This window comes from Poecile atricapillus, chromosome 15, assembly GCF_030490865.1.
Source record: "Poecile atricapillus isolate bPoeAtr1 chromosome 15, bPoeAtr1.hap1, whole genome shotgun sequence".
NCBI lineage: Eukaryota > Metazoa > Chordata > Aves > Passeriformes > Paridae > Poecile > Poecile atricapillus.
The window spans coordinates 6,798,488-6,826,351 of record NC_081263.1 but is presented as its reverse complement, the minus strand read 5'-3'; the positions used below and the strand labels follow the sequence as shown (position 1 = coordinate 6,826,351).

At 55.9% G+C, this 27,864-nt stretch overlaps 2 protein-coding genes and 1 long non-coding RNA gene across 5 annotated transcripts; 1 reads left to right on the top strand and 2 right to left on the bottom strand.

Annotated features, from left to right (window-relative positions):
- Nucleotides 1–52: 52 nt before the first annotated feature.
- LOC131585050 (ammonium transporter Rh type B-like) lies at nt 53–10,213 on the bottom strand. Of its 2 annotated transcripts, XM_058850735.1 has the most exons (2): nt 10,077–10,213; nt 53–2,553 (listed from the first exon to the last, which is right to left on the bottom strand). In XM_058850735.1, exon 2 carries the CDS (start codon nt 2,539–2,541, stop codon nt 1,345–1,347), a length of 1,197 nt encoding a protein of 398 aa, XP_058706718.1. In that variant the 5' UTR covers nt 2,542–2,553; nt 10,077–10,213; the 3' UTR covers nt 53–1,344. The 2 variants fall into 2 exon arrangements, with proteins under 2 accessions (XP_058706718.1, XP_058706717.1); XM_058850734.1 differs by lacking the exon at nt 10,077–10,213 and having other exon boundaries at nt 53–2,814.
- A 67-nt stretch (nt 10,214–10,280) lies between these two features.
- On the top strand, nt 10,281–13,768 carry LOC131585051 (uncharacterized). Of its 2 annotated transcripts, none has more exons than XR_009278851.1 (4): nt 10,281–10,836; nt 11,038–11,425; nt 11,534–11,827; nt 12,318–13,768. It is a non-coding gene; the product is annotated as an uncharacterized LOC131585051 (long non-coding RNA). The 2 variants fall into 2 exon arrangements; XR_009278852.1 differs by lacking the exon at nt 10,281–10,836 and adding an exon at nt 10,862–10,925.
- Nucleotides 13,769–19,697: 5,929 nt separating this feature from the next.
- SOX18 (SRY-box transcription factor 18) lies at nt 19,698–23,951 on the bottom strand. The gene is made up of 2 exons (XM_058850713.1): nt 23,234–23,951; nt 19,698–21,680 (listed from the first exon to the last, which is right to left on the bottom strand). The coding sequence occupies exons 1-2, from the start codon at nt 23,634–23,636 to the stop codon at nt 20,830–20,832; spliced, it is 1,254 nt and encodes a 417-aa protein (XP_058706696.1). The 5' UTR covers nt 23,637–23,951; the 3' UTR covers nt 19,698–20,829.
- Between the last annotated feature and the right edge of the window lie 3,913 nt (nt 23,952–27,864).

The window sequence follows — 27,864 nt, the reverse complement described above, 5'->3', positions numbered from 1 at the left end:
GCAGTGCAGAGGGCCCGGGCCTGTCGTGGGGCACATCCACACCGAGCTGCCAAGAAGATGGGGGGCCCATGGAGCTCGTCTGGGGAAGGGAGAACCGAGCTGCCTCCCGCCCGCAAGGCCCCTGGCCCCACTGCTCAGCCCGCAGCATCCTGCGCCGGGGCCCATTGTTCGGCCGCGCCGGGCTGCGGGGCAGGATTTCTTTGTCAGAGCTCGGCAATATTTTATTCTAACAATTAACCAAACACGCCCGGGCCCCCAAGCCTGTTTGTGATTATTGGAGGGCGAATTCCCCAGCCTCTCTCCCTCTTGGTGTTGGCTCCGCCTGGGGCTGCACCGGGTGGAAGGGATCCAGCGCCTCTCCCACCCGCTCAGGGTTGGGGACCCCCAACCGCGCCGAGAGCCCCCCACTCCCGCAGCCAGAGCTGGGGGGCTCGGTGGCCTCGACCCCCTCGGGAGCCCTTGAGCATGGCCCGCATTGTCTCGGCAGCAGCGGGCTCGGTGGGGGCGCAGGGGCAGCGGTGATTCATGGCAGGGGGGATGTGAATCACAGCCCTCGCTCTCCGGGCAGGATGCGGCCCCGCGCTCCCAGCTTGCCGCATGCCAGCCATGGACCGCAGGCTTTGTCCTCCGCAGGGTGGAAGCGGCTCGCTGCCCGTGGTGGGATGGGATGGGGCCACTGCTCTTCCTGGGATGCTGGCGCAGCTTTCCGAGCTCCAGCTTCGGGGTGGGATGAGGGTGCTGTGGTCTGCTGGTGCCTCCTGCATCCTGGCTCTCTCCGAGGCTCCTCGCCGTGCTTGGGCTGCATCCTCATTGCTGCACACCAGTGCTAAAAAGAGTTGACGCTTCCCTTTACCAACTCTCCTGGAGGGTGAATTGTTCAGCTGAGGTTATCAGATCCCTGTAGCTTTCCTGTAGCTGTGGCCTGAGCTGGCAGCCTCCTCCAGTGCTGCCCATTGTGGGCAGGGGAATCTGGAGCTGAGGGTCGGGGTGAGCACCAAAGGTGATGCCGCTCGCTGAGAGTGAAGCAGCCGAAGCAGAGAGGCCGTCTGGGTTTGTCGGGGGCGATTAACCATCCTAGGGGAGACACCTTGCGCAGGTCGTTTCTCTGGCTGCTGCTGGGAGTGAGCGGGTGCTGGGAGCCCCTGGGACATGGGGTGGGGGTTGCAGCCGCAGCGTGGGAGGGTGGAGAGGTGACCAGTGCTGTGGTGCCGATCCAGTTATACCGGGATCCTCAACAGCCAGAGCCAGGCACGGGGCAGGAGTGAGTGCAGGCAGCATCTCCTGCCTGCTGGTCCTGCCGGTAACATTCCCTGGCCCTCCCTGCTGCTGTGCACACGCCACTGCCTAAACCTGCTCCTTCAGAGCCAGGGCTCCTTCCTCTGCGCTGTTGTCCGGCTCTGGGCTCTCAGCCTCATCCTGGATCTTAAAATAAAGCGAGTCATCGAAGCAGAGCCGCTCGGGTGGCCGGGCCAGGCAGGGCAGCCGGAGAGCGGCACCGGTGAGCAGCCCGGCGAGCAGCGAGGCACCGACGGCCACCGCCAGCCCCGCTGCCTGGCACAGCGCCTGCCCAGCCACCCCCCTCTGTCCCTCCACCACCTCACTGGCATTGCCCCCAGCGGGGGACAGCTGAGAGGGTTGGGGCCCAGAGGTGTCCTTGGATGCCACCAGGACGGCCACGACGCTGGCTGTGGCTCCGAGGATGCCGGGCAAGCCGTGGAGGTTGTGGATGCCACACTGGTCGTGGAGTGTGAGCTTCCTCCGCAGGAGCGGGCTGAGGAACCTGAAGCCGAGGACACAGGCCACGGCCGAGAGGCTGCCCAGGGCAAGAGCGGCCACTGGTGGCATGGCCATGTCGGCCACCACGCCGATGGCCACCCCGCCGGCCAGGCTGCCGTTCTGCAGGTGGCCGGGGCTGAGCTTGCCGTCCCTCTCCAGCAGGCTGGAGGCCACCACGGTGGTTATGGCACCGGCACTCATGGCCAGGAGGGTGTTCAGGATGGCGCGGTGCTGGGCATCGCCCGGTTGGCAGAGGACAGCCACGAAGCTGGGCCAGAAAACCCAGAGGATGAGTGTCCCCACCAGGGACATGAGGTCAGAGCTGGCTGTTGGGGTCTCCTTGGGGTGCAGTGGCTGCTGTGTTGCCCTGAACAGAGCCTTGGACACACCAAGGCCGAAATAGCAGGAGAAGACGTGGATCGTGATGGTGCCGCCCACATCCAGAACGCCCAGACAGGTGACGATGACCCACTCGCTGGCGAGGTAGATGGGGATCTCACAGGTGGCCATGACGAGCAGCTGGCAGGGGCTGGCCCTCCCCAGGATGGCCCCCACGGAGATGAGCACTGTCACAGCAGCAAACTCAGAGATGAGGAGTTTGTGGAGGTCCAGGTGGATCTGGCCGTGGTGGAAGTGATGGAGCAGGCCCTGCAGCACCAGCGCCCACTGCATGGAGAAGTTGAGCAGGAGGAAGTTGTGGGTGAAGGCGCTGAACCCATAGTGGGGCAGGAAGGCCAGGAGGAGTCCCAGCCCCACCACCAGCATCACCTGGATGTCCTGGAAAAAGGGAAAGGTGCTGTAGACCTGGTTGGCAACCAAGTTGGTATCCTCTGCCTGCGCCGAGGGCTCATCATAGGTGACGAAGAGGGCAAAGAAGAGGAGCAGGGTGCCCTGGAAAAGCCCCAGGAAGAGGGGCAGGAGGCGACGGGGGTAGATGGAGGGTGGCACAGCCATCCTGGAGCGGACAGGAGGGGATGGTGGTCAGTGGTCAGCAGGGCACTGGTGTGAGGTGACAGTCCAGCAGCGCTTCCAGGGTGAGCTCTGCTTGCTCCCACATCGGGGGTTTTATGGCCATGGTTAATTATTAACCCAAAATCCAAGTTTATGTTCCAGAAGAGGAGGGGTTTGCCCCTCCCCTCTTCAAACACAACACCCATAAAATAACCACATGTTCTTGTTTGGCCGCCATAAAAGTGGACATGAGGGACATGATGATTTTGAAGGGAAACAAGAAAAACCTGTGGTGGGGCAGATGAGGGAGAAGGAGCTTGGTGAGGAGCTGGCCAGGGGGCACCATGGCACTCACCACTGCTGAACTTATCCAGGAATGGGGACCTCCCTGCTGCAACCCTGGAGTGATGCTGGCAGCTCAGACAACCCCAGCTCCCTCTCTGGCGCTGCCACATTCCACTCCAGGTTGGCTCTGGTGCTGCCACCACCCCATTCTGCCGGGTTTTCCTTATCCATCACTTGGATTTTGTGAAGTGCCATAAAGCTCCAAAGTCAGGGCTGAAAAGATTATTTTCTCACAGGTTTGCATTGGCTTAAATGGCTGGAAATTCATTAACAATTAGTGCGCGAGAAAAACAAAGCCCAGAGCAGCCAAGCAGCTACCCCGAAGTTTCTGGGTTGCTGCTTAATGTGACATTTTGCCAGTGAATGTCTGGAAAAAAAAAAAAATTAAAAAAAAATATATGAGAACCACAAGAACAAAAGGCAGAAGGGTTGGTAAATATTTGTTCCAGAGAGGAGATATTTTTGTGCTGTCCCTGATCTCAACACCCCTGCCGCGGGCGCTGGCTCCGCGCCGCTCTTCGTCATTGTTACTGGAGGATGAGGCAGGCGAGGGCGCAAAATGGGAAACAATTGTTGAATAATCTGCACGAGGCTCCTCTGCCAAACCCTCCCCGGCCATTTTTCAACCCAAAGATGCTGGAAATGGGGGTAACAGAGAGGAGGAGGTGGTGCTTTGAAGGGAGTGCCTTTGATGGGTGAGGAGGGGTTGTGTTGTGCCCAAGCCATGGCCAGCAGCAACAGAGGGGTGGTGGGAGCAGTGGGGGTTTGGGGATGGGAGTTGGGATGCTTTGTCTGCCCCAAACACGTCCCTGCTGCATGGCTGGTGGTGCTAATGGCAGTGGATGCTCCTTTGGGGATTTCTCACCCAAGGAAAGGTGGGACTGGGGTCTTCATGGTGCCATTTGGCTCCTTGCTGTCCCTGAGGTGGCTGGGGATGGGATGGGATGGGATGGGATGGGATGGGATGGGATGGGATGGGATGGGATGGGATGGGATGGGATGGGATGGGATGGGATGGGATGGGATGGGATGCTCCCATTGCTCCTGCCTCTGCCTGCACAGGGGAACAGCCTGACCCACCTCCTGTGGCTGCTGCCAGCTCCCAGCTCCACCAGCCAGTGGTATGAAGGACAAAGGGATGCAGACAAAGCCTCCCCCACCCATAGCTGGTATAAAAAAGGAAAAGGAAGGGCTTTCAGCCCCCATCTCCTCACCTGTGACACTTCACACACCACATCAGCCCATCAAGGGGATTTTCAAGGAGCCAGCCCGGTACAGTGAACCCTCTTGGGCTGATTGTGGGTGACATACAAACCCAGCGAGATGCTTGGAGTAGGTTGTGTTCCTGTGATGGAGGAGCTGGGCTGCTCTTACAGAGCTGAGGAAGCATTTTGGCTCTGGGTCAGCAGGGGTTGGGCTCCTCTCAGTGTGGCTAGAGGTGGGTGCTGCCTGCTTGCTTCTCTCCTGCTCCCCACAGCATCTCAGCCTGCCTCTTCCTGATTTGGTCTGGGGCTTTTTTAAGGTGTGGTTAAATCAAATGCTAAAAGGAAAAGCTATGGATCAGCTCTTTTAAGAAACAGAGTGCTTGGAAGGCATCAAGGTTATGGCTCAGTGCCTCCTGCAAGGAGGAGGAGGAGGAAGATGCCGGAGGGATGCATCCTTCTGGAGCATCCCAGCACTGCCAGATTGCTGGAGAGGACAAAGAGAACATTGGGAAGTTTGGGGTGTAAATATTCCCCTGGATCTGGCCATCATCTCTGGAAAAGAGCCGAGGTGCAGGGCACCAGGAGGTCGGGGTCCCTCGCTGGACTCTGCCAGCTCAGGAGATGCTGGGGACACACAGAGAAGCTCCTGTGCAGGGCTGGGCTGCTGGACTCAGTGCTTGGGGACGGGGTGTTTGAGGGGGTGGCACGGCTCGCTCAGCGGGCATAAGGAGTTGCAGGATGTCCTTGGACACACAGTCTTTTCCACTTGGAAATCTTGCTCTGGCAGCACCTGGGGATTTGGGATGTTTCTCTGGGCTCCTGGGATTCCTCGTGACCCACAGTCCCTCACATCCCTACCAGCAGCACCCTCAGCTCTGCCACATCCACGGGGCCAACCACCACCACATTGCTTTGATGAGCTCTTGGGTACCACAGTCACCTTCCCTTGGGAAAAGGCCATCCTGTGAGCCTTTCCACCTCCCAAAGCACATGAGGCACAAAAATCAGTGATGCCCAAGTTCTCCCCGGACCAAAGACCCCACAGTCGAGAGGGGGGAAACCCTGCCAGGTCGCAGATTAAAAAATAACCTTTATGGCACCCATAAAAGAAGGTCGAAATTCCAAGAGGTCGCTGGGAAGGTGAAAGTCCCCCCCAGCCCTGAAGCACCCCTTAAGGCAGCGAATGATTAACCCCACAGTGCAGGGTGCAGCACTGGGATGTCACGGTCCCCGTGGGGAGAAGGTCCAATCCCTTCAGTAACATTTTCCAGGCACACCGAGTTTTCTCTTGGCACCGAAGGAGAAGGGATGGAGGAAGCATCTGGCGAGGGCCTGGGCAGCAGGGAGGGAGGGGAGCATTGAATTCCACCCCCCACATCCCCCTTTCACTGGGGGGGGGCAGTTGTTTTATGGCAGGAGGACTGGGGAACCATTTTAGCAGGATCCACACTGGGACTGCTGCAGGAGTACCCCGCTGAGGGCTGGATACAAAGAAAAGCTGAATTAACCGAGGGTCATATAAGGCAACAGGATCTGACAGATCTGAGCCAATATATGCTGGCAGCAGCCAGTCCATGGCACTGTGAGAAACACTCCTGCAAATTTAACAAATCCCCATGGTCTAGAAAGTCATGTACAAGAAATTACTAATGAAGGGATCTAGTCATATCTGGATTTCCAGACGTTGGTCATGCTCCCACCGCGTTCTGCAGGCCATATAAGTACATGGATCTGAATCCCGGGTGCTGGAGACCGGGAGGGTTGTTACGATCGTCTTGCCTGACCTCCTGCGTCAGACGAGGGCTCCCGGCGAGGAGGGGATACCGGGCGGTGGCGGCTGGATCCTGCGGCCGTGCCGGGCTGGGGATGGATGGATGGAGAGAGAAGCCTGAAGGGGAGCAAGGTTTGGGAATGCTGCCGTGGCAGTGGAGTGGCTGGGTGCTCCCATCACACACGGGCACCCAGGTGGGTGCTGGGGACCCGCTGCTGGCCAGGAGGGAGCGGGAGCTCCAAATTCATCTCTGCAGGGCAGCACCGTGTGATGGGAAAAAACTGCTGACAGCACCCCCGGCCTGGGCATCACTCTTTAACCCGCCGCTCCCTCCAGGCTGGAGCACCCCAAAATTCCCCATTCCCTAAAGACCCTGCCAGAAAGCCGAGCTACCCGCGCAGCTCCGGCTCTTCCATCCCCTCCGCGGGCCCTACAACAGCCGCCGTCCCGCTGCCCCAGGAGCCGGGAGCGATCCCCGGGGATGTTCGCAGAGCTCCGGACCAGCTGTGACCCCGGTGCCTGCTGTCAGGGGGCGGGCAGGGGGCCAGCCCCCTCCTCCCCAGCCCCTCGCAGCCGGGTCCTGCCGGGTGGGGGGGACACAAAGCCGAACAGACGTCACCCCGGCATCACGCGGTCCGAGTGGCCTTCTCCATCTTGTTAGCACATTGTGTAACACAACATGTGGAGGCGCTGGGACCGCACACGCATGCACTCCCCGACAGCCCAACCGGGGGGAAAAGAGGGAGGGGAAAAAAAAAAAAAAAGAAATAATAAAAAAAGAAAAACCCAAGAAAAATAAAAAAAAAAAAAAAGGAAGCAATTTAAGCTTTGAATCTTTCTCTTTAAAATGTTCTCATGGCTTCATTAGAATTTGCAGCCACAGAGGCTTTGAAGAACATGGTATAAGGAGTGAAACATCTGGAAAAATTAGGATTAATGAAAACATAATTCCCAAGACTAAAGGAAAGATTAATCCTGCGTTACCACTTGTGTGTTCCACAGCTTTTCCCCAGCTCGTAACACTGAACTTATTAAATCGCCCTGAGCTGAGTTTTCCTTTTCTCTCTCCCTCCCCTATGGAGCCCAATGGAAGCAGCTGATGCCAAATGTAAGGATAACCAACTGTGCCGGCCAGCACTGGTGTGAGCACTCCTGCTCTGTGCCCAGGTGGGCACCCACGGCCCTGCAGATCTGCAGGGGGGTCCTGCCTGGTGCTGGGGGGGTCCAGGGGGTTTTAGGGTGGTCTCTGCTGGGCTGGTGGGTGCTGTACCCCACTGGGGCTGCACCTGCTCCTGCCTGGGGTCCTGAGCAGGGTGGGGACTGACCAGCTCACGGGATGGGGGGTGCTGGGGAGCTAAAGATAAATGAATTAGCCCCCTTCTCTGCTGCTGGATGCTTGGCCAGGGTGAGACTGAAGTGCCCCTGAGGTGCTGGTGTCTCTGTGAGAGCAAGAGTAGCCCTGGTGATGTGACACGCTGTGCCATGCCACACCACTGTGCTATGTTGTGCCATACCAAGCTGTGCCACACCATTCCATGCTGTGCCATTCCATGCTGTGCCATTCTATGCTGTGCCATACCATGCTCTGGCACCACCCCGCTCCAGGATCTGGGCTGTGACCAGGGGGTTGGGACATGCCAGCCCTGTGCCAGCTGGCAGTGTTCAGCTTTGCCACTGCAGTGCTGGAGGGTACTGGGGGGGTCACACTGGCTGTGCCACCCCCTGTTCAAGCCCCCTGGACAGAGCTGGCCTGAAGTCTTGGGCAGCTCCGAGTGGAGCTCAGCCATGCTGAGGGACCCTCTGCTCAGGGAAGATGCTCTGGGGTGACAGACCCTTTGTCCCTGTAAAATCCTGCACCAATTCCTTTGCCACCAGCAAGTACCACTGGTGGGTGCCGGAGTTGGTTTGGGGTCACATCAGAAGTTTGTCCCTGCAGCTTTATCACCGCAGACACTGCTCTGCACAAACGGGTGGGGCCGGGGCGTGCCCCTCCCCAGACCAAGAGGCCGTGGAATCGTGGTGCTTCTTGGGAAGAAGGAAAACAAGGAGAGCTCACTCCATTATGTGTTCATCCATCCTGCCCTGGGCACAGGGAGCCACTGCCAGCTCCACACCTGGGCTGATCAGCCCGGCACAGCGATCCCAGCAGCTGGAGCCTGCAAGGATCGGGACGCTCCGAACGATGGGGACAGGGAGCAGCACCCGTTCTGCGAGTCCCTGCTGGGATTTGGGTGGGCTCTTGCCTGCTGGGTGCTCCCCACGACGTCAGGGTGAGGGAACCAGAAGTTTGCTGCATCCCCTCCTTGCCTTATACCCCGGATTATGCCAGGACTGCATCTGGACGGAGCCAAAGGTGTGTTTGACCCATGCACGAAGAACAGGGCTCGTTTGCCCCAGGCCTAGTGGAAAAAGGCTGCTTTGCCCCACACAGGGAGTGCAGGAGGAGGCAGCGTGCCCTGGCCACTCCCCAAGAAGGGGAGGCTCCCAAGGGCCTCAACAGAACCCCTTTCTCCCTCCTTCCCACGCTGCTGTCCCACTCAGCTCCAGCTTGTTTTCCAGAGAGGAAACCGGCAACCTTGCTCTTATTTTTTTTTTCTATATTTTTTTTTTTCTTTTCTATTTTCTTTTTTCTCCCAGTGAGAGCGGCGGGGCCCAGCTGGGGGGCAGCGGTGCCGGCGGGCGCCAGGTGCCGGCGGGGCGGCTCGGGAGGTGCCCGCCGGCCGCGGGGGGACAAAGCCGGCGACGGCCCGCGGTGCTCGGGGCCGTATTGTGTGAGCGAGGAGGAGATGGATGAAGGTCACATCCTGCCGCTCTTCCGATGCCCGGCATCAGGAAAAAGCTGTGCTTTGTAAATATAAAAATAAACAACAAACTCTTCCCCCCATTTACCACCTTCCCCCCGCCCCAAAGAAAACAACAACAGCCCCCGCGGTATCGCAGCCACCTGCTCGGGGAAGTGATTTTTCATATAGGCAGGAAACGGGGGTCTAATTAAATCTGGGGTCAAGAACATAAAGGGAGAACGAGGTTTGTTTAGGAGTCCTCGAGGAGGGTGGGAGGGGGATGCTCAGCAGGGCTGTTGGGGAACCATAGGGCGGTGTTTTGGTGGGGCTGGGGGAGAAAGGGGAAATTAGGGGTGTTTTGTCCCCAGGATGGGTGTCAGGGCATCAGCTTCCTCCTGCCAGCGGGTCCAGCGTGCCACAGCAGACAGTGCTGGCAGCTCGGTCCTCACCAGGGCAGGGATGCTCTGGGGCACTCCTCACTCTCCCTGTTCCCCTGCGGGTAGAGAAAGGAGCCCGGGGAGCTTCACACTCAGACCTACAAGAGTGTCCCCAAGCCTTCAGCGAGATCATATGAGGTTCCTGTTTCACAAGACGGAGGATGGCATTTCCATTGTGCTCGCCGGGGATGTGTTGCAACGGGGCAGCCGCTTCCATCCTTTGTCCTCCTCCCCGCAGAGGAGGAGTCTCAGCCTCTGCCAGGGTGACCCGTCACACCCTGGCCCCCCCCAACCACCAAATTTGGCTCCGCTGGCCTCGGCAGCCCTCCTCGGCGAGTCCCGTCCGCAGGCATCGCCCCACCGCCAGCGCTCTCCGCCTCCAAAGGCGCCTCCTTGCAGCCACCGCGCTGGGTGCCCTCGGCCGGGGGTCCCCACCAGGTTAGGGACACTCCAGGAGGGTGATACCCACCCCGAGCAGCTCCCAGCACTGACCATGGGGTGCTCCGGCTGCCTTCCCCCTCCCGCTGCGGGGCTCCTGCCTAATTTTCACCACCAATTAATAAACGAGGGACTGACCCCACCAAAGCTCAAGCGGGGAGCCCTGGGTGCTGGCAGCAGCCCCAGCTCTCCGGGGTGATGCCACCCCTCTCCCACGCCCGCAGCGGGCAGCTTCCAGCTTTTAGGAAGCACTGCAGACCTTTGCCTTTGGGTCGGGTGCTCCCAGCCCGGACCCGCTTTCTATTCCCCGGCTGGGGTGTGCCGAATATAAAGTATCACAGCATTGTTATGAAAAATAATTCAAACCCACCAAAAAGGCCAGCAGCAGATGGAAGGGCGAAATCGGAGCAATCCAGGCTGGCTGTAACCCTTCGTGGGCAGGGAAGGCAGGGCAGGCAGGGGATCAGCATCCACATCCCAGCCCTGCCGCTGGTGCTTGCGGGTATGGAAGGGAAGGTGAAGGGCTGAAAGTGTCCCAGTGCAGACTGTGGGCAGGACACGGAATGATTTCCCATGGGAAAGGGGAAACTCGTGCCTGGAGGCTCATAAAACAGCCAGATTTTCGGACAGTCTTTAGGGATGCTGGGGAGTGCCGCCATCCCCAAATTCCTGCTGAAGGAAGGTACATACAACCTGGGCATCTCTCAGCTCGGTGGCTGCCCATCCCCACACTGCAGTGGGGCGTCAGGTCCCTTCCGTGACCACTGATGGGACGCAGGTGCCACCCACCAGAGTGTGTGTCCCCTCCCTGCCACCAGCATCCCGCCGCCCAGCCGGGTACCACGAACGGCGCTGGGGACGAGGACGCGTCCCCAGCCTCGGGCCTCGCTCCAGCTGGGCGCTGTTTTGTAAGGACTCCTGGGCCTCTGCGGCGGAGAGATAAGCCCAAGAATTCGCCGTCAGTTCCAAATATCCCGTCCGCTTCCTCCCGCCGTCCTCGCCGCCGCTCCAGCCCGCTTGTCTCATTTCCGCAGCAGCGTGCTGGGGAGCGCTTCCTGTTTTCCCCCCGGCCCCGGGGCGGCGGCGGGGGCCGAGGGGCGCGGGGAGGAAGGGCAGGACAATGGGAGCAGGTCGGCACGGGCAGCTGCCCATCGCCCGGGATGGGGGCTCCTCGGTGGCCCGGGATGGGGCTGCGAGGGAGGGGGAAGGCGGATGGCAGGTGGCAGCGGCGGGGATGTGGGTCCTGGGCAGAGCTGAGATTGCGGTTGGGGTTTCTTTCCTTTCCTGATTGCCCTTTTTTTTTTTTTTTTTTTTCTTTTCTTTCTTTCAAGGGCTTTTCTGTAAATCAACCCAAGCTCCCTAGAGAGCATCGTCTTTGTGCCGCAGTGGGAGCCCCTGCTCCAGCTGGGCATGAGGACGGGAGTGAAGCCGGGTGGAGCACAGCCCTGGGAGGGGGGACCCTGCCCTTCATGGGGCAGTGTGTCTCCTCACCGAAAATCGCATTTTAGGGTCCCTCCAGTCAAACCACCCACCACAACCTTCTTCTCCCCAGCCTCAGCACGGGAGAGCAGCATCCCCACGGGACTGCCACCTCCCAGGAGCTGTGTCACGGGGCAGGAGGTCAGGATGTGGCTACCCCATCCCAAACTGCAGCTTTGAGACGAGGAGGATCCATTTCGGAGCTCTGCTCACTTGGAGCTCAGCGACCTCCTGCCACAGGTAGGACCAGCCAGAGGGCAGCCCAGTGTCCCCCCATTTTTGGGGCTCCTGTCCCCCGGTCCTGTGTGAGTGTGAGTGTTTACTCGGTGCCTTTCTCACCGCTCGCAGCGTGGCAGGAGTTATTCAAAGGAGGGCGGAAGCGAGCGCAGCAACTGAAACAACAATGAAAAGGAAACAGAGCTCGAAAAATTCTCCGTTCATAAATCAACTGAACTGCAGGTGATCCCTGGGCAGGAGCGAGCTGAGGAAGAGACACGGCTCGGCTCGGCATGGCCAGCAGCCAGGCAGGCTCCGGCCCCCCAGGCAGGGATGGGGGAGGCCGGGATTTCCCAGGGTGGTCCTGAGTGGTGCTGGGATCCGTGTCCATGTCCCCGGGGCTGCACATCAGGGACTTTGAGGCAGGTGAGGTGCAAGCGTTGCTGGGTTTATTTTTATTACCAATTTTTATTGTACATCTGGGTGAGAATGGTGAAGCTGTGCTGGGTGGAGTGGGTTTGTGGGGTCAGCGTTGCACACACACACACACACACACACACACACACACAGGCACACGCCTCCTTTCCCGGCCAGAGGAATGCAAAAAGCCCAGGGATCTGATGGAGTTCGGGGCCCATGCCACAGCCCCTTGTGGCCGGCAGAGTGGGGGGATATCGTAATTTTGGTGCTTGAATTGTTGCAGGGCAGCCTCATGCTCTTTAATCGTCTCCTGCCTTTTTGGCTTGAAATTCATCACTTTGGAAACAGAGAAGCCAAAAAGGTGTGGGTGAGCATGGCTCCAGTCTGTGGCTGTACCATGGGAGATGTTTGGGTTAACAGGAGATGATCCAGGGTTCTCGGCAGCATCAGGCCATGGCTCCTTGCTGGGATCTCATAAAGGCTTTTTCCTCCTTAGGAAATAGAGCTGCTGGATTGGGATGAGCTCCTCAGTGCTGGCAGCATCTCTGCATGGGCAGGGGATGGGCATGGTTGGAAAAAAATCTCCCCCTCCTGCCTCCAGTTGTGTCCTGCAGCATCTTGCTGCAGGCAGGACGGGGGCCAGTTTGGACAAACCTAGCTGTCCCCTCCTAGCTGTGTCCTCTGCCAGCTCCTGTAAGCTGAGACCCAGTCCTGGGGACACCAAAAGGAATTTATGCTTTTGGGACCAGTGGATGGCCCCAAGGACCAGGCTGGTGGCAGTGGGCTGACCTTACAGCAGAGGAAATGATCCAGTTGTGTTCCCCGCACTGGGAAAGCCAGGAGAGATTGCATGTCCCCTTCTGCTGCTATCCGTCCTCCCTCCTGTGAATTCCCTGTCATCTTGTCTTTTGGCAGAGCTGGAAAACTGGGAGACCACCGTAAATAAATCCTGTGTCTTTAAGCCGTTTTGTACAGTACAAGAAAATGCACTCGTTGAATTACAGCTTTTTAATCAAATACATGTAACCATGTCACTTAAAGTGCTCGCGAAAAGCAAGGAAAAAAAAAACCCAACACAATTGGAAGAGTACGATATTAAAACCAGCTGCCTGCTTACCCCCACCACAGTTAATAGTTTTTGAATGTTCTGAATGAGAGAGAAACCAGAGCCAAGCTCCACTTTCATGTCCATCTTTCTGATCAAGCCCTGTCAGACGGGGGGGCCGGGCAGCCTGGCACAGAGGCGGGGGATGCGGGAGGGCTGCACTCCCTTGTCCTGCTGCTTTGCCCATCCCTTCGGGCTTTCTCCCTGTGCTGATGGGATGTGAGAACCCGTCTTCCTGCCTGCCTGGGACCCAACCTGGAGATGGGAGCACAGGTTGCCCAAGTCATGCAGAGGTGAGGGATGCTGCTCTGTGACATCACCAACACGTTATGTGTCCCCTCCTGACCAAATTTTACCCAATTCTACCTCTTGATGCTTCTTCCTGCAAGCTGGCATCACCGCTCATCCCCCAGAGGCACTGCACTACCTACAGCATCCCTTCCTCAGAGCATGCCAGCACAGTCCATGGTGTCACATCCCTGTGCCCCATTCCCTTGGGACACACATGCCAGGACCACCTCAACGCCTGCCTCCAGCCTCACCGGCCACCGACCCCCCGGCCAGCACAGCCTGCCAACCACCCGAGCTGCGCAGTTCCCCCGCAACGTGGACCAACGCTCATTAAGCATGAGGCAGAGACCACCAAATATGTCAAAACACACTTAAAATTTATTGTTTCATACCATACGTTTGAGTCTCTTGAACGCTGGCCAGTGTTTCTCCCACTCCGTGATGGGGCCTATCTGCTGTCACCGATCCTTCGCGTATATGTATAGCCCGCTTGCTTGCTGGCTTTTTTTTCCCTCCCCCTTCTTTCTTTAAATGCAAAATACAAACAATTGATGGAAAATGTACATTTGTTCCATATGGGACGGTCGGAGTGTGGAGAGGAGCCAGCAGAGGCATTTTTAGGCAGACTCCTCTCTCCAGCGGATGGCTGGATGGCTTCCCAGAACGGCCCCGCGCGGCCTGGCCTGACTCTCCTGACGAGCTTCAGACGCTCTGTGACGCTCCCACGATGGTGGGGGGGACGTGATTCAGTTCCCTGAAGGGATCAACCTCCCTGGGCTGCTGAGCACAGGAGGAGGAAGAGGCTTCCACCAAAACCACTGCAGCATCCCGGAAGGGTTGAGCTCGGCTGCGCGGGAGGCGATGGGGAGACTTGTTTTAGGACTTGCATAGGAAGCTGAGTTAGGCTGGTTGGGTTGTGTTGGGTTATGTTGGGACAGGTTGACTGGGTCCTTGGGATAGGTTACATTGGATTGAGATTGGCTGGGGTGGGTTGGTTTGGTTGGGTTGGTTTGGGTTGGGTTGGTTTGGGTTGGGCTATGCTGGATTGTGCTGGGCTGGGTTGGGTTGGTTTGGGTTGGGTTATGCTGGGTTGGGGTGGTTTGGGTTGGGTTATGCTGGGTTGGGTCGGGTTGGTTTGGGTTGGGTTATGCTGGGCTGGGTTGGGTTGGTTTGGGTTGGGTTATGCTGGATTGGTTTGGGTTGGGTTATGCTGGGTTGGGTTGGGTTGGTTTGGGTTGGGGTGGTTTGGGTTGGGCTATGCTGGATTGTGCTGGGTTGGGTTGGGGTGGTTTGGGTTGTGTTATGCTGGGTTGGTTAGGGTTGGGTTATGCTGGGTTGGGTTGGGTTGGTTTGGGTTGGGTTATGTTGGGTTGGGTTGTGTTGGTTTGGGTTGGGTTATGCTGGTTTGGGTTGGGTTGGGCTGGTCTGTGTTGCTTTAGGTGCACTGGGTGGGTCGGGTTAGGTTGTGCTGTGTGGGCTGTGTTGGGTTATGTTGTGTTGGATTGGACTAGGTGACTTCTGGAGAACACTCCCAACACTTCCATGACTCTTTGGCCTCCTGGTTCACCACAGCATTGCTGAATCACCTCAGAAGAGAAGGACAAAGTGGTTCTGACAGATCTTATGGGGCTCAGTCAGCTCAGAGTCAGTGAGGAGAAGGAGCCCCCAAAATCCCTCATGGTTCACACAATGAAGCCTAAACCTACCTCCTTCACAGGGACCTATCCTCCTCATGGGGACCCCAGCATGGTGCTGTGTGAGCAGATGTTGGTGTGGGGCTGGGGACTGGGGGTCCAGGGGCTTGTGGTGGCCCTAAGGCAGGGGAAGGAATGTGAGGACTGGTGGGGGCAACGCTGGGAGCTGTGGGGGGACAACCAAAGCTCCCCCAGGGATGTAGAGGCTGAATTTCACAGCAAGAAAAGGGCTCAAGCATTTCAGGCTGCACAGATTTCCCAGGGCACATTAAGCACTCCTTGTTGGCTTTTCTTTTCTTTTGCAAAACCTGTAATATTTATGACACCCCAGCTCCTGTTCCCTGCAGGCAGCTGCCCTCCCCTGCCTGCAGAGGATTCCTGCTGCCAGGAGCAGAGCTGGGGGGGCACCCAGCCTCACCCAAGTGTTCCTGCTGCCCGGCAGCTCTGGGCATGGCGCAGAGGAAATGGGGCCTTTCCTGTCTGCAAGGAGAACTGAGATTTCCAAACATTTCCTTTCCCAAACTGAGCTGCAAAGAAGAAAGTTAGGGAAGGCTTGAGAACTTTGCTTCTGCTTGACCAGGAAAAGTTGTTCTGGGAACATTTGAAACCTTGCTTTGCATTTCAACCTTTTCCCTTTGGTTAACCTCCCACCACAGAATGCCATTACCTTTCCAAAGGTTTTGCCTCCTGTCTAAAAAAAACCTGGAAAGTTTTTTTTTTTTTTTCCAATGCACTTTCTCGAGTCAGGAAATGTTTTGGAGCTGTTTCCCACAAACAGATTTGGGTGATTTTTTTTTGTTTTCTTTTCTGGAAGAGGGGCAAAAATATAAATCCCACCACTTTGGTCTAGAGCAGCTGCCTGGTGCCACAGTGGGGAACCAGCACTGGCATCTTGTTCCTTTACTCAGAGATGCCCCCATGCCAAACACCCAAAATACAGGGATCAAGAGGCTCTGATTCCCTGTTCATCCCAGCCAGGATGACTTCATCAAGGCTGTTGTGTCAGTGTTCCCACCCTGACGGTGAGCTCTGGGCTGGGATGGCTGGAGCTGCCCTGGAGCTGCCTCTCGCCACCCTGCTCATCCCACTTGCCCCTGGATGTGCCACGGCCTCGGCAGTGGGAACAGCGAGCCCGGAGCCGAATGCTGCCGGGCCAGGCTGGCAGGCACATGAGGTTTTAATATTTGGATGGGTGATGTCATCGAGCGCTCCGTAACGCTGTAAAAAATCCAGAACGTCTATAAAGCTGATCCGTGAACCTCCAGCAGAACACACACACACACGTGGGTTGTGCATATGGATAGCCATGGATATCCATGGATATGGACATGGACAAACACACAAACACACACACACACACATGGGTTGTGCATATGGATAGCCATGGATATCCATGGATATGGACATGGACAAACACACAAACACACACACACACACATGGGTTGTGCATATGGATAGCCATGGATATCCATGGATATGGACATGGACAAACACACGTGCACACGGAGGGGTGAACACATGGAGATGCACACACACACAGATGCACCTCCATGTGTGTGCACAGACATATCCACAGAGGGATACACGCATGGATACACATGGAGCCACACGTGGATGCGTGTGCAGGCTCAGACACACAGAGGGACAACAAAAAAGATGCACAAAAAGGAGCAGCACACTCCTGTGCAGAGGTGCACACGCATGGCTACACGCATGCACACACACAGCCCACCCAGATGCAGGCACACGGATATCCAGGGATGCACACACACACACACACACACACACAAATGCCTCCACACACGGATAATGCACACAGGGATGGGTGTGAACATGGATGCATGCAGCGCTGCAGGCACACAGGGGTGCTTGCACACGCTGATCACACCAATGCTTGTGCACGTACATGTTTGCAAACGGATGTGTTGGGGTGCACGCACAGTCACACATGGGTAGAATCTACTGCCCTGCACCCCCAGGGGACACAGAGCAGATGCCACCTGCCCTTAAAGCCCAGGTAGTTCCTGGCATCGCCTCCCCCTCTCCCTGCATCCTGGGAAAGCCGGCAGGATGGCCTGTCAGGTTTTCCATTTACCTGTCAAGTACCTTCTCCATATTTCTGCAGTAACGACCTGCTAAAAGCCCCTCGCTCCTCCTCCCAGGCCCAAAACCATCCGGCCTTGAGCTTTGGAGAGATTAAGTCATAAAAATCGGAAGGGGTTGTGCAGTAACAGCCCCAGCCTGAGCCATAACGGCAGTGAAATCATCCCCAAACTATGTCAGCTCCAGCCATTTCCAGTCCCACGTCACACCTGAGCCACCGGCATGCAGTGAAAGAAAACACTGGGAGATGATTTCCTGGCCCCAGAGCAGCTGTACAGGGACAGAGGGAGGGGAAAGATTAAAATAATATATATATATGTTATATATATAGATATAAAAGTAACATATAAAATATTGAATATAAATATATAAAAAATATATTTTGTATATTAAATATACAAATATAAATATATAAATATGTATATATGTATACATATGTATATATGTATACATATGTATATATAAATACATATGTATACACATAGGTATATATGTACATATATATAGGTATATATAAATATACAAATATATATAAATATAAAAATAAATTCTAGTGTATAAAAAAAATACAGATTAATATAGAATGAATATATAAGATATGAAACAAGATTTAAAATTATGAAAGTATTATGTAAAAGAAGTGGTGTGCTTAAAGCCCATCAAGGAGCCAGCACACTTCCCAAGGACCCAGCACCTCTCCCAGGTTCAGCTGAGCCCTTTGCCCTGATGGAGCTGGATCAGCCCCTGTGTTACCAGTCTCCCTGGATTTGGAGGGGGCACAAATCCTGTCCTGGCCATGGCTGAACTGTGAGGCTAGAGAAGTGACACTGTGGAGGGGTGCCTGTCCAAACCACTGTTGTACCAGCACAAGCCAGGTTGGTTTGGGACACTTCTTGATGTCAAAACAGTGAGTTTGGGTGAAAAGGGCTGTGTGGAACACCAAGCGATGGTAGGAGGTGGAATCTTTTGGGGTCTGGCACAGGTCTTTCTGCCTGCTGATATCTGCTCTGGTTTTTTTTCCTCTCTCCTTTCCCTTCTCTTTTGTTTCCCTGTGGGGTAGGTCTGGCCAGCAAGTTGGGGCTTTCACAGTGGCTGTGTCTTTAAGGTGGTGCAGTTATGGGTGCAGTTATGGATGGGAATGAGCATCTATTGCAGCTTTCAGTACCTGCTGTAGCCCCACAGCAGCTTTCTGGGGCATAAAGCACAGTGTGGTTTGGGATGGAAAGGACCTTAAGAGTCATCAAGTTCTAACCATTTGCCGTGGGCAAGGACACTTTCCATTAGACCGGGTTGCTCCAAGCCCAATCCAACCTGGCCTTGGACACTTCCAGGAACAGGGCATCTGCAGCTTCTCCAGGAACCTGTGCCAGTGGATCACCACCCTCATTCTAAAGACTTCTCATATTTAATCTAAATTGACCTTCCTCCTTCAATTCAAAAACCACAGTGAGCTGGCACAGTCTGAACCATGGGGAAAGAAGGGAATTTCTGCTGCAGAAAGGTGACTTCACGTTTCCACGATGTGATGGACAGCGGCTCTCCCCGGCACGGAGGGGCAGCTGCGCGAGGACCGGCCTGCTCACCGCTGCTTTGAACCGCAGGAAGTGACCGCATCCATGCCTGGAAGGTACCTGGAAGCTGGGGGCTGGAAAATAACTCAGGGCTTTCTTCTTCTCCCCCCTCCCTCATCTCCTTCCTCCCAGGCCGCTTCGGGGAGCGGAGCGGGATGGAGCCCATAGCCGGCTGCTTCCTTTCATAGTCATCGGCGGCGGCACAGGATGCTTCTCATTTGGTGTTGTGTTTGTTTGCTGCAGCGCGGGTTCTGGCACCCGCCGGGCGCCCGCCAGCCCTCCCGTGTAGGTAGTGAGGTCATTTTTCCATGTAATCCCCCTTTTTACATACTGTATATGGAAAGACAATGAAGCGCCTTTGTGGCGTTCCATGGGAACGCGTCGCCAGCCCCCGGAGTGGTCCCGTTTATTAGCGCTTCACATTCAACAACAACAAAAAAAAGTGAGTCAGGATTGAGTCCTGTTAACACTAATGTGAATTTAATTTAGGAGAAGCTTGAAAATTAATGTCATTTGTTAAATATCCATTTCCCCTAAAAGGCAATTCTTTGCCAACAACAACAACAAAAAAACCTCTTCTTCTATTCAATTTTTTCAAATTATTTTTTTTTAAACAGCCTTTTTTGGCGATATCAGCCTGGTTTAAATCACTTGGTGCTCAAGGAACGGATGCCACCGGGTTTTAAGCAACAGATTGTTGTTCCTCCTTTTCAAACTGAACAAAAAAGCTCCCTGTAAATCATACAGTGATTCACAGGAGGGGGATGAAGCTCCGGCAAAGCACCAGCAGCTCCGAGCAGGATCCGGCTGGGCATGGTGACGGCTCGGCAAGACTGCCACTGCTGGAGCCGGGAAGCAGCCAGTGAAGGCCAGGAGGAAGAAAGGCTCTGGTACAAGGAGTTTTCTTCCATCTCTGAGGATTGGAGAGAAAGCATTGGAGCAGCCTGGCTCTATTTGTGGGGGGTTTCATGGGAAAAGAGGGTGAGCCATGGGGACCACGTATCGATGCGCTGCCAGCCTGCCAAAACAATGACCACACCAAGGCTCATTTTGGAGGAGGATATCACATGTTTTATTATATTTTAATCTGAGAACAGCTGCTTTTCCTGCTGGGAGCATCTCTGGGTGGCATGGCACGGTGCTGTGGGGCTGCTGCCAGAATCCCATCCCATCCCATCCTATCCCATCCCAAGCCACCATCCCGTGCTGAGCCGGGCAGAGCCGCGCTCGCGGAGCCCGAGGCGGCTGACGGGGCGGGCAGGCGGCAGCTTGGAAATTAATACATTTGCCAGGTTGTCAAAACATTAATCAACGGATACAAAAATCTGGAAATGGTTGGGACAACATGTATTTGCGGAAAATATGTGTTCACACAACAAGCACACAAGATGGGAACAATTATATGAAGATGTTTTAATAATTAACCAGAATAAAACAGTTTGCTCTCCATACAGTTCTAGACAATAAAAGTGTTTGCAGTCATATTTTTCTTTTGTACAAAATTCCAGTCAGTTGTTCCTCAATATTTACATTATCATTCCCTTTTCACAAAATATCTCCTTTTTTCCCCCCTTCCTTTTTTTTCTTTAAATCCAGCTTTGCTACATAAATGCTTTAGATCTCATGGATATCCCTTGATTTCTTTTTAAAAAGTCTAATAAAAAAACCCCCAAAAGACATTAAATACCATTTTATATATAAAAATGCTTAGTAAAAATATAGTTTTGTTGCCCAATTAAAATATATTGCTGAGAATACAGTAAAAACTGTCCTAAAGCCCACCCCTAATGGGCGCCGACTCTTTAACAGCCCCGGCAAAGTCTTTCTAAAAGCTTTTTCCCCCTAAAAGTTTGCCTGTCCTTGAGTAAATACTGGGGACAGGTCACACTTTGGCTCATCCTGGTGTGATTGTTTCAGGCAGGATTTACTGGAAATGGCTTGAAAATGCCCCTTGGAGCTGGTGGGAGCTGGAGATGTGCCCTGCCGAGGGCTGGAGCGGGGAGCACGGCGGGGAAAGGCGTCTATCTGTGTTATATAGTTATACGGTATATCAGTGAGTTCAGCATGGTCTGTCTCTAAAAAAAATTTAAAAAAAAATCAAAATAAAAAAGAACAAACAAGAAAGCGATGCATTTAATGAGATACTCTAAATATGATGGAGCTCGTGGTTAAAGGAGGATGGCTTTTTGTTTTTAGAGGAGAGCCGGGGCTCTCCTGGTGCGCGCATTGGATGGTGGGATCAACCTAACCGGTGATGCAGGGGCTATAGTAAACAGCACTGCTGGCATCGGACAGGGCGGATATCAAACTGCTCTCCTCGCAGGAGATGCTTCTAGGAGTCACTTTGGACAGGGAGACATGGTAAGGGAGGCCCGAGGCTTCGGGACGAGTCCTGCTCATGTTCAAATACTGGTCAAACTCGTTGCGGTCAACATCTGTCCAGAGCTCGGTTTGGTTCAAGTGATCCACGCTCTCCATGTGGTGGGCTTCAGGCGGGGGCGACAGCTGGCCCAGGTGGGCTGAAAGCCCGTTCTGAGTTCCCGAGCACATCTGGTTGTAGTAAAGGCTGGAGGGATGGGGAGTCCTCATGGCGTCGGCCAAGTGTGAGGGGGTCTGCGTGTAGGGCACGGCCACGTCCCGCCCCATGCACTTCTCCTGGGGAAACTCCATCTGGTGATGGTGGTGGTAGCCGCGAAAGGGCATCATGTTGCAGTCATCCTGCATGTGCGGAGGGAAAAACGCCGGCTCGGTCTGTTCCAAGACATCCAAGGGAGACATCTCAGGAGTTGGCAAGCCATAGTTTTCAATATCCGACCCCATGGAGTGGAGTTCTCTGAAGTGGTTAAGTGGGGGAGGCTGGGGGTGGCCCGGCTGGCTGCCGCCATGGTGACTCATGCTGAAGTTGTCACTGCAAGGCTGGGAAAGGTTATGCAGGAGGATATTGGGTTCCATCCTCTTGATTTTCTTGGCTTGCTTCTTTCTCCTTGGGCGGTATTTGTAGTTGGGGTGATCCTGGAGATGCTGGATTCGCAGTCGCTCTGCCTCTTCCACGAAGGGACGCTTGTCGCTAGCGCTCAGCGCTTTCCACGATTGGCCTGGAAGAGGAAACAGAAGCTCTGTGAGAGTGGCTCAGCCACCCGGCACTGGCCAGGACATGGGGACATGCAGGGAGAGGCAGCCCAGGGATGAAGGGCTCCTGCAGATGGCTTGGCACCTGAGCAGGGTCTCACTGCTGGCACCAGGAAAGGTTGGGGAATGGGTTCCCAAGCCAGGCTGTTCCCTTGTCTCAAAAGAAGGCTCGGGCAGTGCTCGGCACTTCAGTGGTGGGAGAATGGGGGTACGTGGAATGGGAACCCCTCTGCCAGGGCTGGGGATTCTGCCTCCCACTGCCCCTTGGTACAGTCCACATCCTGCTTCCCTGCATCTCACATCCATAGCCTACACCTCTGCAGACCAAATCACCCATCCCAAAAACTCACAGCACCATATCCTGAATCCCACATCCCCACACCCCGCAGCCCCGTGTCTCTGCATCCTGCTGCTCTGTCTGGCCATATCCTGCTTCCCGTAGTCCCGCATCCTGCAGCTCCATTTACCCATATCCTGCTTCCCGTGTTCCCACATCCCGCATCCTATACTTGTGCATCCCGCATCCTGCAGCCTGTATTCCCATATCCTGCATCCCTGCAGCTGTGTACCCCTCAGCCCTGTATCTCTGCATCCCGCAGCCTTGTTTCCCTGCATCTTGTGTACATGCAGCTCCGTATCTTCACATCCTCATATCCCACAGCCCCATATTCCCACATCCTGTAACACCACATCCCACAGCCCTTGATCCAGTCCTGCATCCTTACAGCTCGCATCCCTGCAACCTGCAACTGGTAGCCCTTCATCCTAAATCCCTAAAGCTTGTGTCCCACAGCTCTTTAACCGTGCAGCCCATAGCCCTGCACTCCCCAGCTCTGTATCCCACTGCACCCCATCCTTGTACCCCAGTCCCTGCACCCTCATATTCTTGCACTTTGCATCCTGCAGTCCTGCACCCTTGGAGTCTGGCTAGCAGAGCTCCATATCCCTGCATTCTACTGCTCGCTGCCTTGTATCTGTGCAGTCTGCATCCCACAGTCCTGGACACTCACAGTGCACATCCCAAATCCCTGTACTGCTTCATCCCACGCTCCCAGCCCTGAATCTCTGTCCCTCAGCAGTTCACATCTCCAGCTCTGTATCCCTGCATCCCACTGCCTTGGACTATCAGAACCAAACCAAACTATCCCTACACCCCCAGCCCTGTACCCCCACATTCTGAGCCCTGTACCACTGCATCCTGCAGCCCTGCACTCTTGCAGCCCACATCCCCAGACCTGTAGCTCTGTATTCCTGTGTTCCCAGCCCTGTACTCCCATATCCCTGTCTCCTCAGCTCGATATCCTCCTCATCCCACAGCCCCGGACTCTTGCAGCCTGGATCCCCAGCCCCGCATCCCCATGTCCCTAGCTCTGTAAGGCTGCATCCCGTACTCTTGCAGCCCGCATCCCCAGCCCCGTAACGCAGCATCCCCGCATCCCTAGCTCCATACTCCCGCATCCCCAGCCCCGCACCCGCATCCCCGCGCCCCCAGCCCTCCTCCCGCTCCCCTCCCGCTCACCCAGCATCTTGCTGAGCACGGCGTTGTGCAGGTCGGGGTTCTGCTGCGCCAGCCGCTTGCGCTCATCCTTCGCCCAGACCATGAAGGCGTTCATGGGCCGGCGGATGCGGGAGTCCTCGGCGGCCTTGCCCTCGGGGCGGCCGGCCGGGGGGCTGTATCCATAGCCCGGCTCGGGGCTGGGCGTGCGGCTGGGGGCCGCTCCGGGGGCCGCGCCGCCGGGGCCGGGGCCGAAGGCGAAGCCGGGCTCGGGGCTGGGCGTGCGGCTGGAGGGGGAGGCGGCTCCCGGGGGGCGCGGGAAGGCGAGCCCGGGCTCAGCGGCCGGCACGGCGGCGGTGACCCATGAACAGTCGCCCCGGGGTTGCGATATCTCCTCTCGGCAGTAGTTAGACTCAGATATATTCATTCCAGCTGGACAGCACTTTGTGTCCGACCCGACCGGGTGCCGGAGAGAGAATCGGGATTCCTGCCGCGTCCCACCGGGTCCAGCACCGCCGAGCAGCCGCCCGCAGTTCGCCTCCCTCGCCTGCCTTCGGGGGACTCGCGCTCGCCTGCGTTTGTTTTGGTTTCTTTTCTTTTTTTTTTCCCTATCTTTTTTTTATTTTTTCCCCCCTTTCCCCCCAAAAAAAAACTTTTGGGATGATGCTGGGCTGGAAGGGGCAAAATATAGCCGGGGTGGACCAATCAGCGGGGCGAGGGGAGGAGGAGAAGGAGGAGGAGAGGGAGAGGAGGAGGAGGAGATGAGGGGGAGGAGGAGAAGGAGGAGATGAGGGGGAGGAGGGAAGGAGGGAAGGGGGGCGTCCCCAGGCACCAGCAGGAAGAGCCACCCGGGGAGGGTCGAGCTGGGACCGGTGTGGAAGCTGCTGCCCCGTTCCCTTCTGTCCAAGGAGGAGGGTTTTTAAATTTTTCTCTCTCTTTCTTTCTTTCTTTTCTTTTTTTTTTTTTCTTTCTTTCTTGCTTTCTTTCTTGCTTTCTTTCTTGCTTTCTTCCTTTCTTTTACTTTCTCTCTGTCATTCTTTTTTTTTTTTTTTTTTCCCCTCCCCTTTGCAAGCCCCCTTTCTCTGCTCCCTGTGCCCTGCCCTCGCCCCCCACCACCCGCGGTGCCGAGGCAGGGAAGCGTTCAGCTTTCCCTGCCACGCTGTGTGCAGGAGCACAGGGATGTTCAGGGCTCAGCGTTTATTTTTCTTACGGCTGACTCCGTGTGTGTGTTTTGGCCAGCATTCCCCATCCGGGGCTGGGAGCAGCCCTGGGGTGAAGGCAGGGGTGAGCCCTCTCCCCCCGGCAATTTTCTGTGGGAATTTCACTGTCGGGCAAAGAAACTGCCCCTTGAGTTTAAATGCTGTTTACATGAAAAGCATTGTGTTTTCCGGGGTCTGTGGAGGAATGGGGGGTGCGGTGCCAGCCAGGTGATCGTGGCTAAACCCAGGCTGCAGGGGCTGGCACGGCTGTGCCATCGCTGCGTGCCTCGGGCATGGCTGGGCACCCACAGCACGCTGCCATCGGCAGCCACAGCAAAGCAGCTGTCCCCTGCCACCAGGTCACGGCTCCGCTCGCTTGGCTGCCATCCAGCAGGGATTTGCAGCGCCAAGGGCCGGGCTAGGTGGTCTGAAGGTCCTCCCTGCCCTTGGCACTGGGAGTTACGAGCTCTGCGGGACCCATCTGCAATCAAGGAGATCGGCTGGCGCACTCTGCCTGCCCCCTGACATCCCCGGGGCGACCGGGCTGACTTGAAAGAGATGTCCCAGCTCCGGGTTCCTGCCCCCAGGCCCTCTCTGGCTGTGGACATGCCCTAGACCCCAGCCTGAAATGTGAACCTCAGCGTTAGGAAGACTTGGGGCACTGGGTTGCGCAAGAGCCCAGCTCCAGCCTCTCACAGCCGTGGGGTATTGCATGCCATGGTTTCTGTGTGTCTGGAAGTGATTTGGACAAGCCGATCTGCTGTTAACCCTAAACAAAACAAAGGCCTCTAAAAAAAAATAATTTAAAAAAATCGTGTCTCACTTATTCTTCAGTCATCAACCAGGAGCGACAGAGGTTTTGGGTGAGATTTCCTTCATGTTTCTGGAGCTTCTTATTAAAATTTTGAAAGTGCAAATCAGCACCAGTCCACAGGAGAGCCCACACAGCTGCAAGGAGTGTCCTCTCCTCTCTCCCCCATCCAGAGGGAGCTGGAGCACTGCTTTGCTGGAGAAGCAGTCCCTGCTGCCATCCACCGCAGAGCCCCTGGAGGCTTTGGCTCTCTGCCCCTGCCTTGGGAGAAGGAAGGTGGGTGCTGGGGGATCTGGGGACTCTCAAGCAGGGGCCTGTGGCTGCCTGTGGAGAGAAGTGAACAGCCTTTGGGGCACTTAGTCTGGGCATCTGGTGGGGACATCCCCCTTCTCCCAGGCTTCAGCACGTGGTGCTTTCCCTGATCACATCCTTTCTATGGCCTCCTCCATGGCCCTGGCAGAATCCTCCAGGTGTGCTCAGAGCTGCCCTGGAGCCGGGGTTGGACCTGGTGGCACCAGCTGGCATTTGGGATGTGCTGGGGATGAGCTGCAGCAGGGTGGGAGTGGGGACAGCTGGCTTTCCTAGCCCTGGAATGATGTTTAAAGCTGGGGCAAACCCTCCCCAGGGGAGGCAGAGCCTCATGTTCTCTACATTTGCTCTGTGCAGCCACTCCAGGGCTGGGCTTCTTCCACGTGGGATAGCCAGGGGCTCAGGATGCTCTCCCTGTTGCAGGGGGCAGAGATCAGGGTGGTGCTGCTGTCTCTGCTACAATGGGATAGTTTGAGAACTCCTGACCATGGAGCAAAGCTGGGCACTTCGAGCCTCAAGCTCGCATGAAACCCAGCCTTGCACTGGGTCTGCAAACCTGGTCTTACAGGGCATTTGCTGTTGGTTCTGCATCATTAGGAAATCATTAAGAAAAAAGGAAAAGAAAATTAAAAATTGCAAAAAAGGAAACAAATAGAAAAAATGGGTTGAAGAGCCATGGAGTGTGACATGGTTTTGGAGGAGGCAAAGGAGAAAGGGGAAGGAGAGTTTGGAGGGGGATGGAGCAGTATGCAAAGCATGTAAAAATGCCTGGATGCAGAAATGCCTGGGTGCAAAGCACCCAAAATGTCCCCAGGCCAGCCCGGGAGGAGCCTGCCTTCAAGGGCAATGCCACCCCACTTTGCTCCCCTCCCTCTCCCACAGCCAGCACCACAGAGCTTCACTCCAGAGAGTGAAAGCTCCCTCACCCAGGTGTGGGGGGAAGTTGCAGGATCTGTGCCTGGCTCAGCTTTCCTGGGAGGGGGATAAGGCCCTCCTCTCACCCTGCTGCCCACAGGGCTGGGACAGGGGGTGCTGGTGACCCCCTGGCTCCTCACCAGCCACATCTGCAGCTGCATGCAGGGAGGAAGCTCTGGGCATCCCTGGGCAGAACCAGGATCGGTGTGTGCCAGCCGAGTGACCTCTCCCCACGCCCTCCTCGCTGGCTTTGGAATCAGGCAAGCTGGACCCCAGTCGAGCACACAGCCTCGGGAGTTGTGTATTTTTTAATTTATTTTTTTTTTTATTCCCTCCCCAGGTTTTATTGAGCTGGCAGCTGGCTGACCCCACCCCGGTCCCTGGCTTCCCTTTTTAGCATCCCGCTCAGCCCAGCACCACACCTAGCAGAGGAAGCGTGGCGGGACGGGCCTTCTCTGCTCCCCAGCACAAAGGCATTTTCCCTCCCTGCTCCCAGCCCTCCCACTCCCGATTATTTCTCCCAGCCAGGTCCAATGCTGAGCTCCCAGTCAGCTAAAAATAGATGTGGCACCACCTGGATCACCCCTAGGGGCCTCGGGGATTTGAGGGCTCAAAGAGGGGCTGATGGGGATGGCAAGAAGGGAAGAGTCTGTTACCAGCTGAATCTGATGGTTATTCTGCTGCTGCTGCCTGTGCGTTGGTGCAGGAGCCCCAGGCTGAGGCTGTTCAACCAAATCCAAGGGATTTGTCCCCAGAATTTGCATCCAGGCAACAGAGGTGGCAGGTGGATGCTGGCAGGATCCTGTGGCACAGCAGTAGCCAGGCTCCAAGCTGTGGTGGGAAAACTGCTTTTTATTCTCATTTTGCAGAGGGTGCAGGGCAGGGGCAGAAGCAGAATGGGCCCTTGGGTCTGGCTACAAGTGCTCCATCCTCTTCTGGTGCCCAGCACTGCCTTCCCTTGCTCACACAGACCAGCCTTGCCTCTAGATGTGTTCACACCACTAATTGATTAATCACCATGCAATTACCAGCAGTGTGTGGCTGGTGCCTTTGTATGACCAACTGGATGAATGAGATATTTCACAGGAAGAGATTTGTTATTAATTATAGTGAATAATTTCCATTAGGCCACACTGGTCATGTACCCGGAGCAGTGCAGCCAGGTGGGATGGATGTGACCTACACCCACACCTGCCAGAGGAGATGGGGATCCTCGGCTGGCCACGGCAAGTAGGGATGTTCCTCACACAGTGTGGGGGGACCTGTGCAGCACAGCCCAGGCTGGCAGCTCCCCCAGTGCCCTGAGAGGTGCCCCTGTGCCTGCAGGTCCTGTGGGCTCCCCTGGGGCTGGGGCTGCTCCAGCCTTGCTGGAACAAAGGCTTCCCAAAGAAAGGCGCTTCCTGGAGAGCAAAGGACTCAGG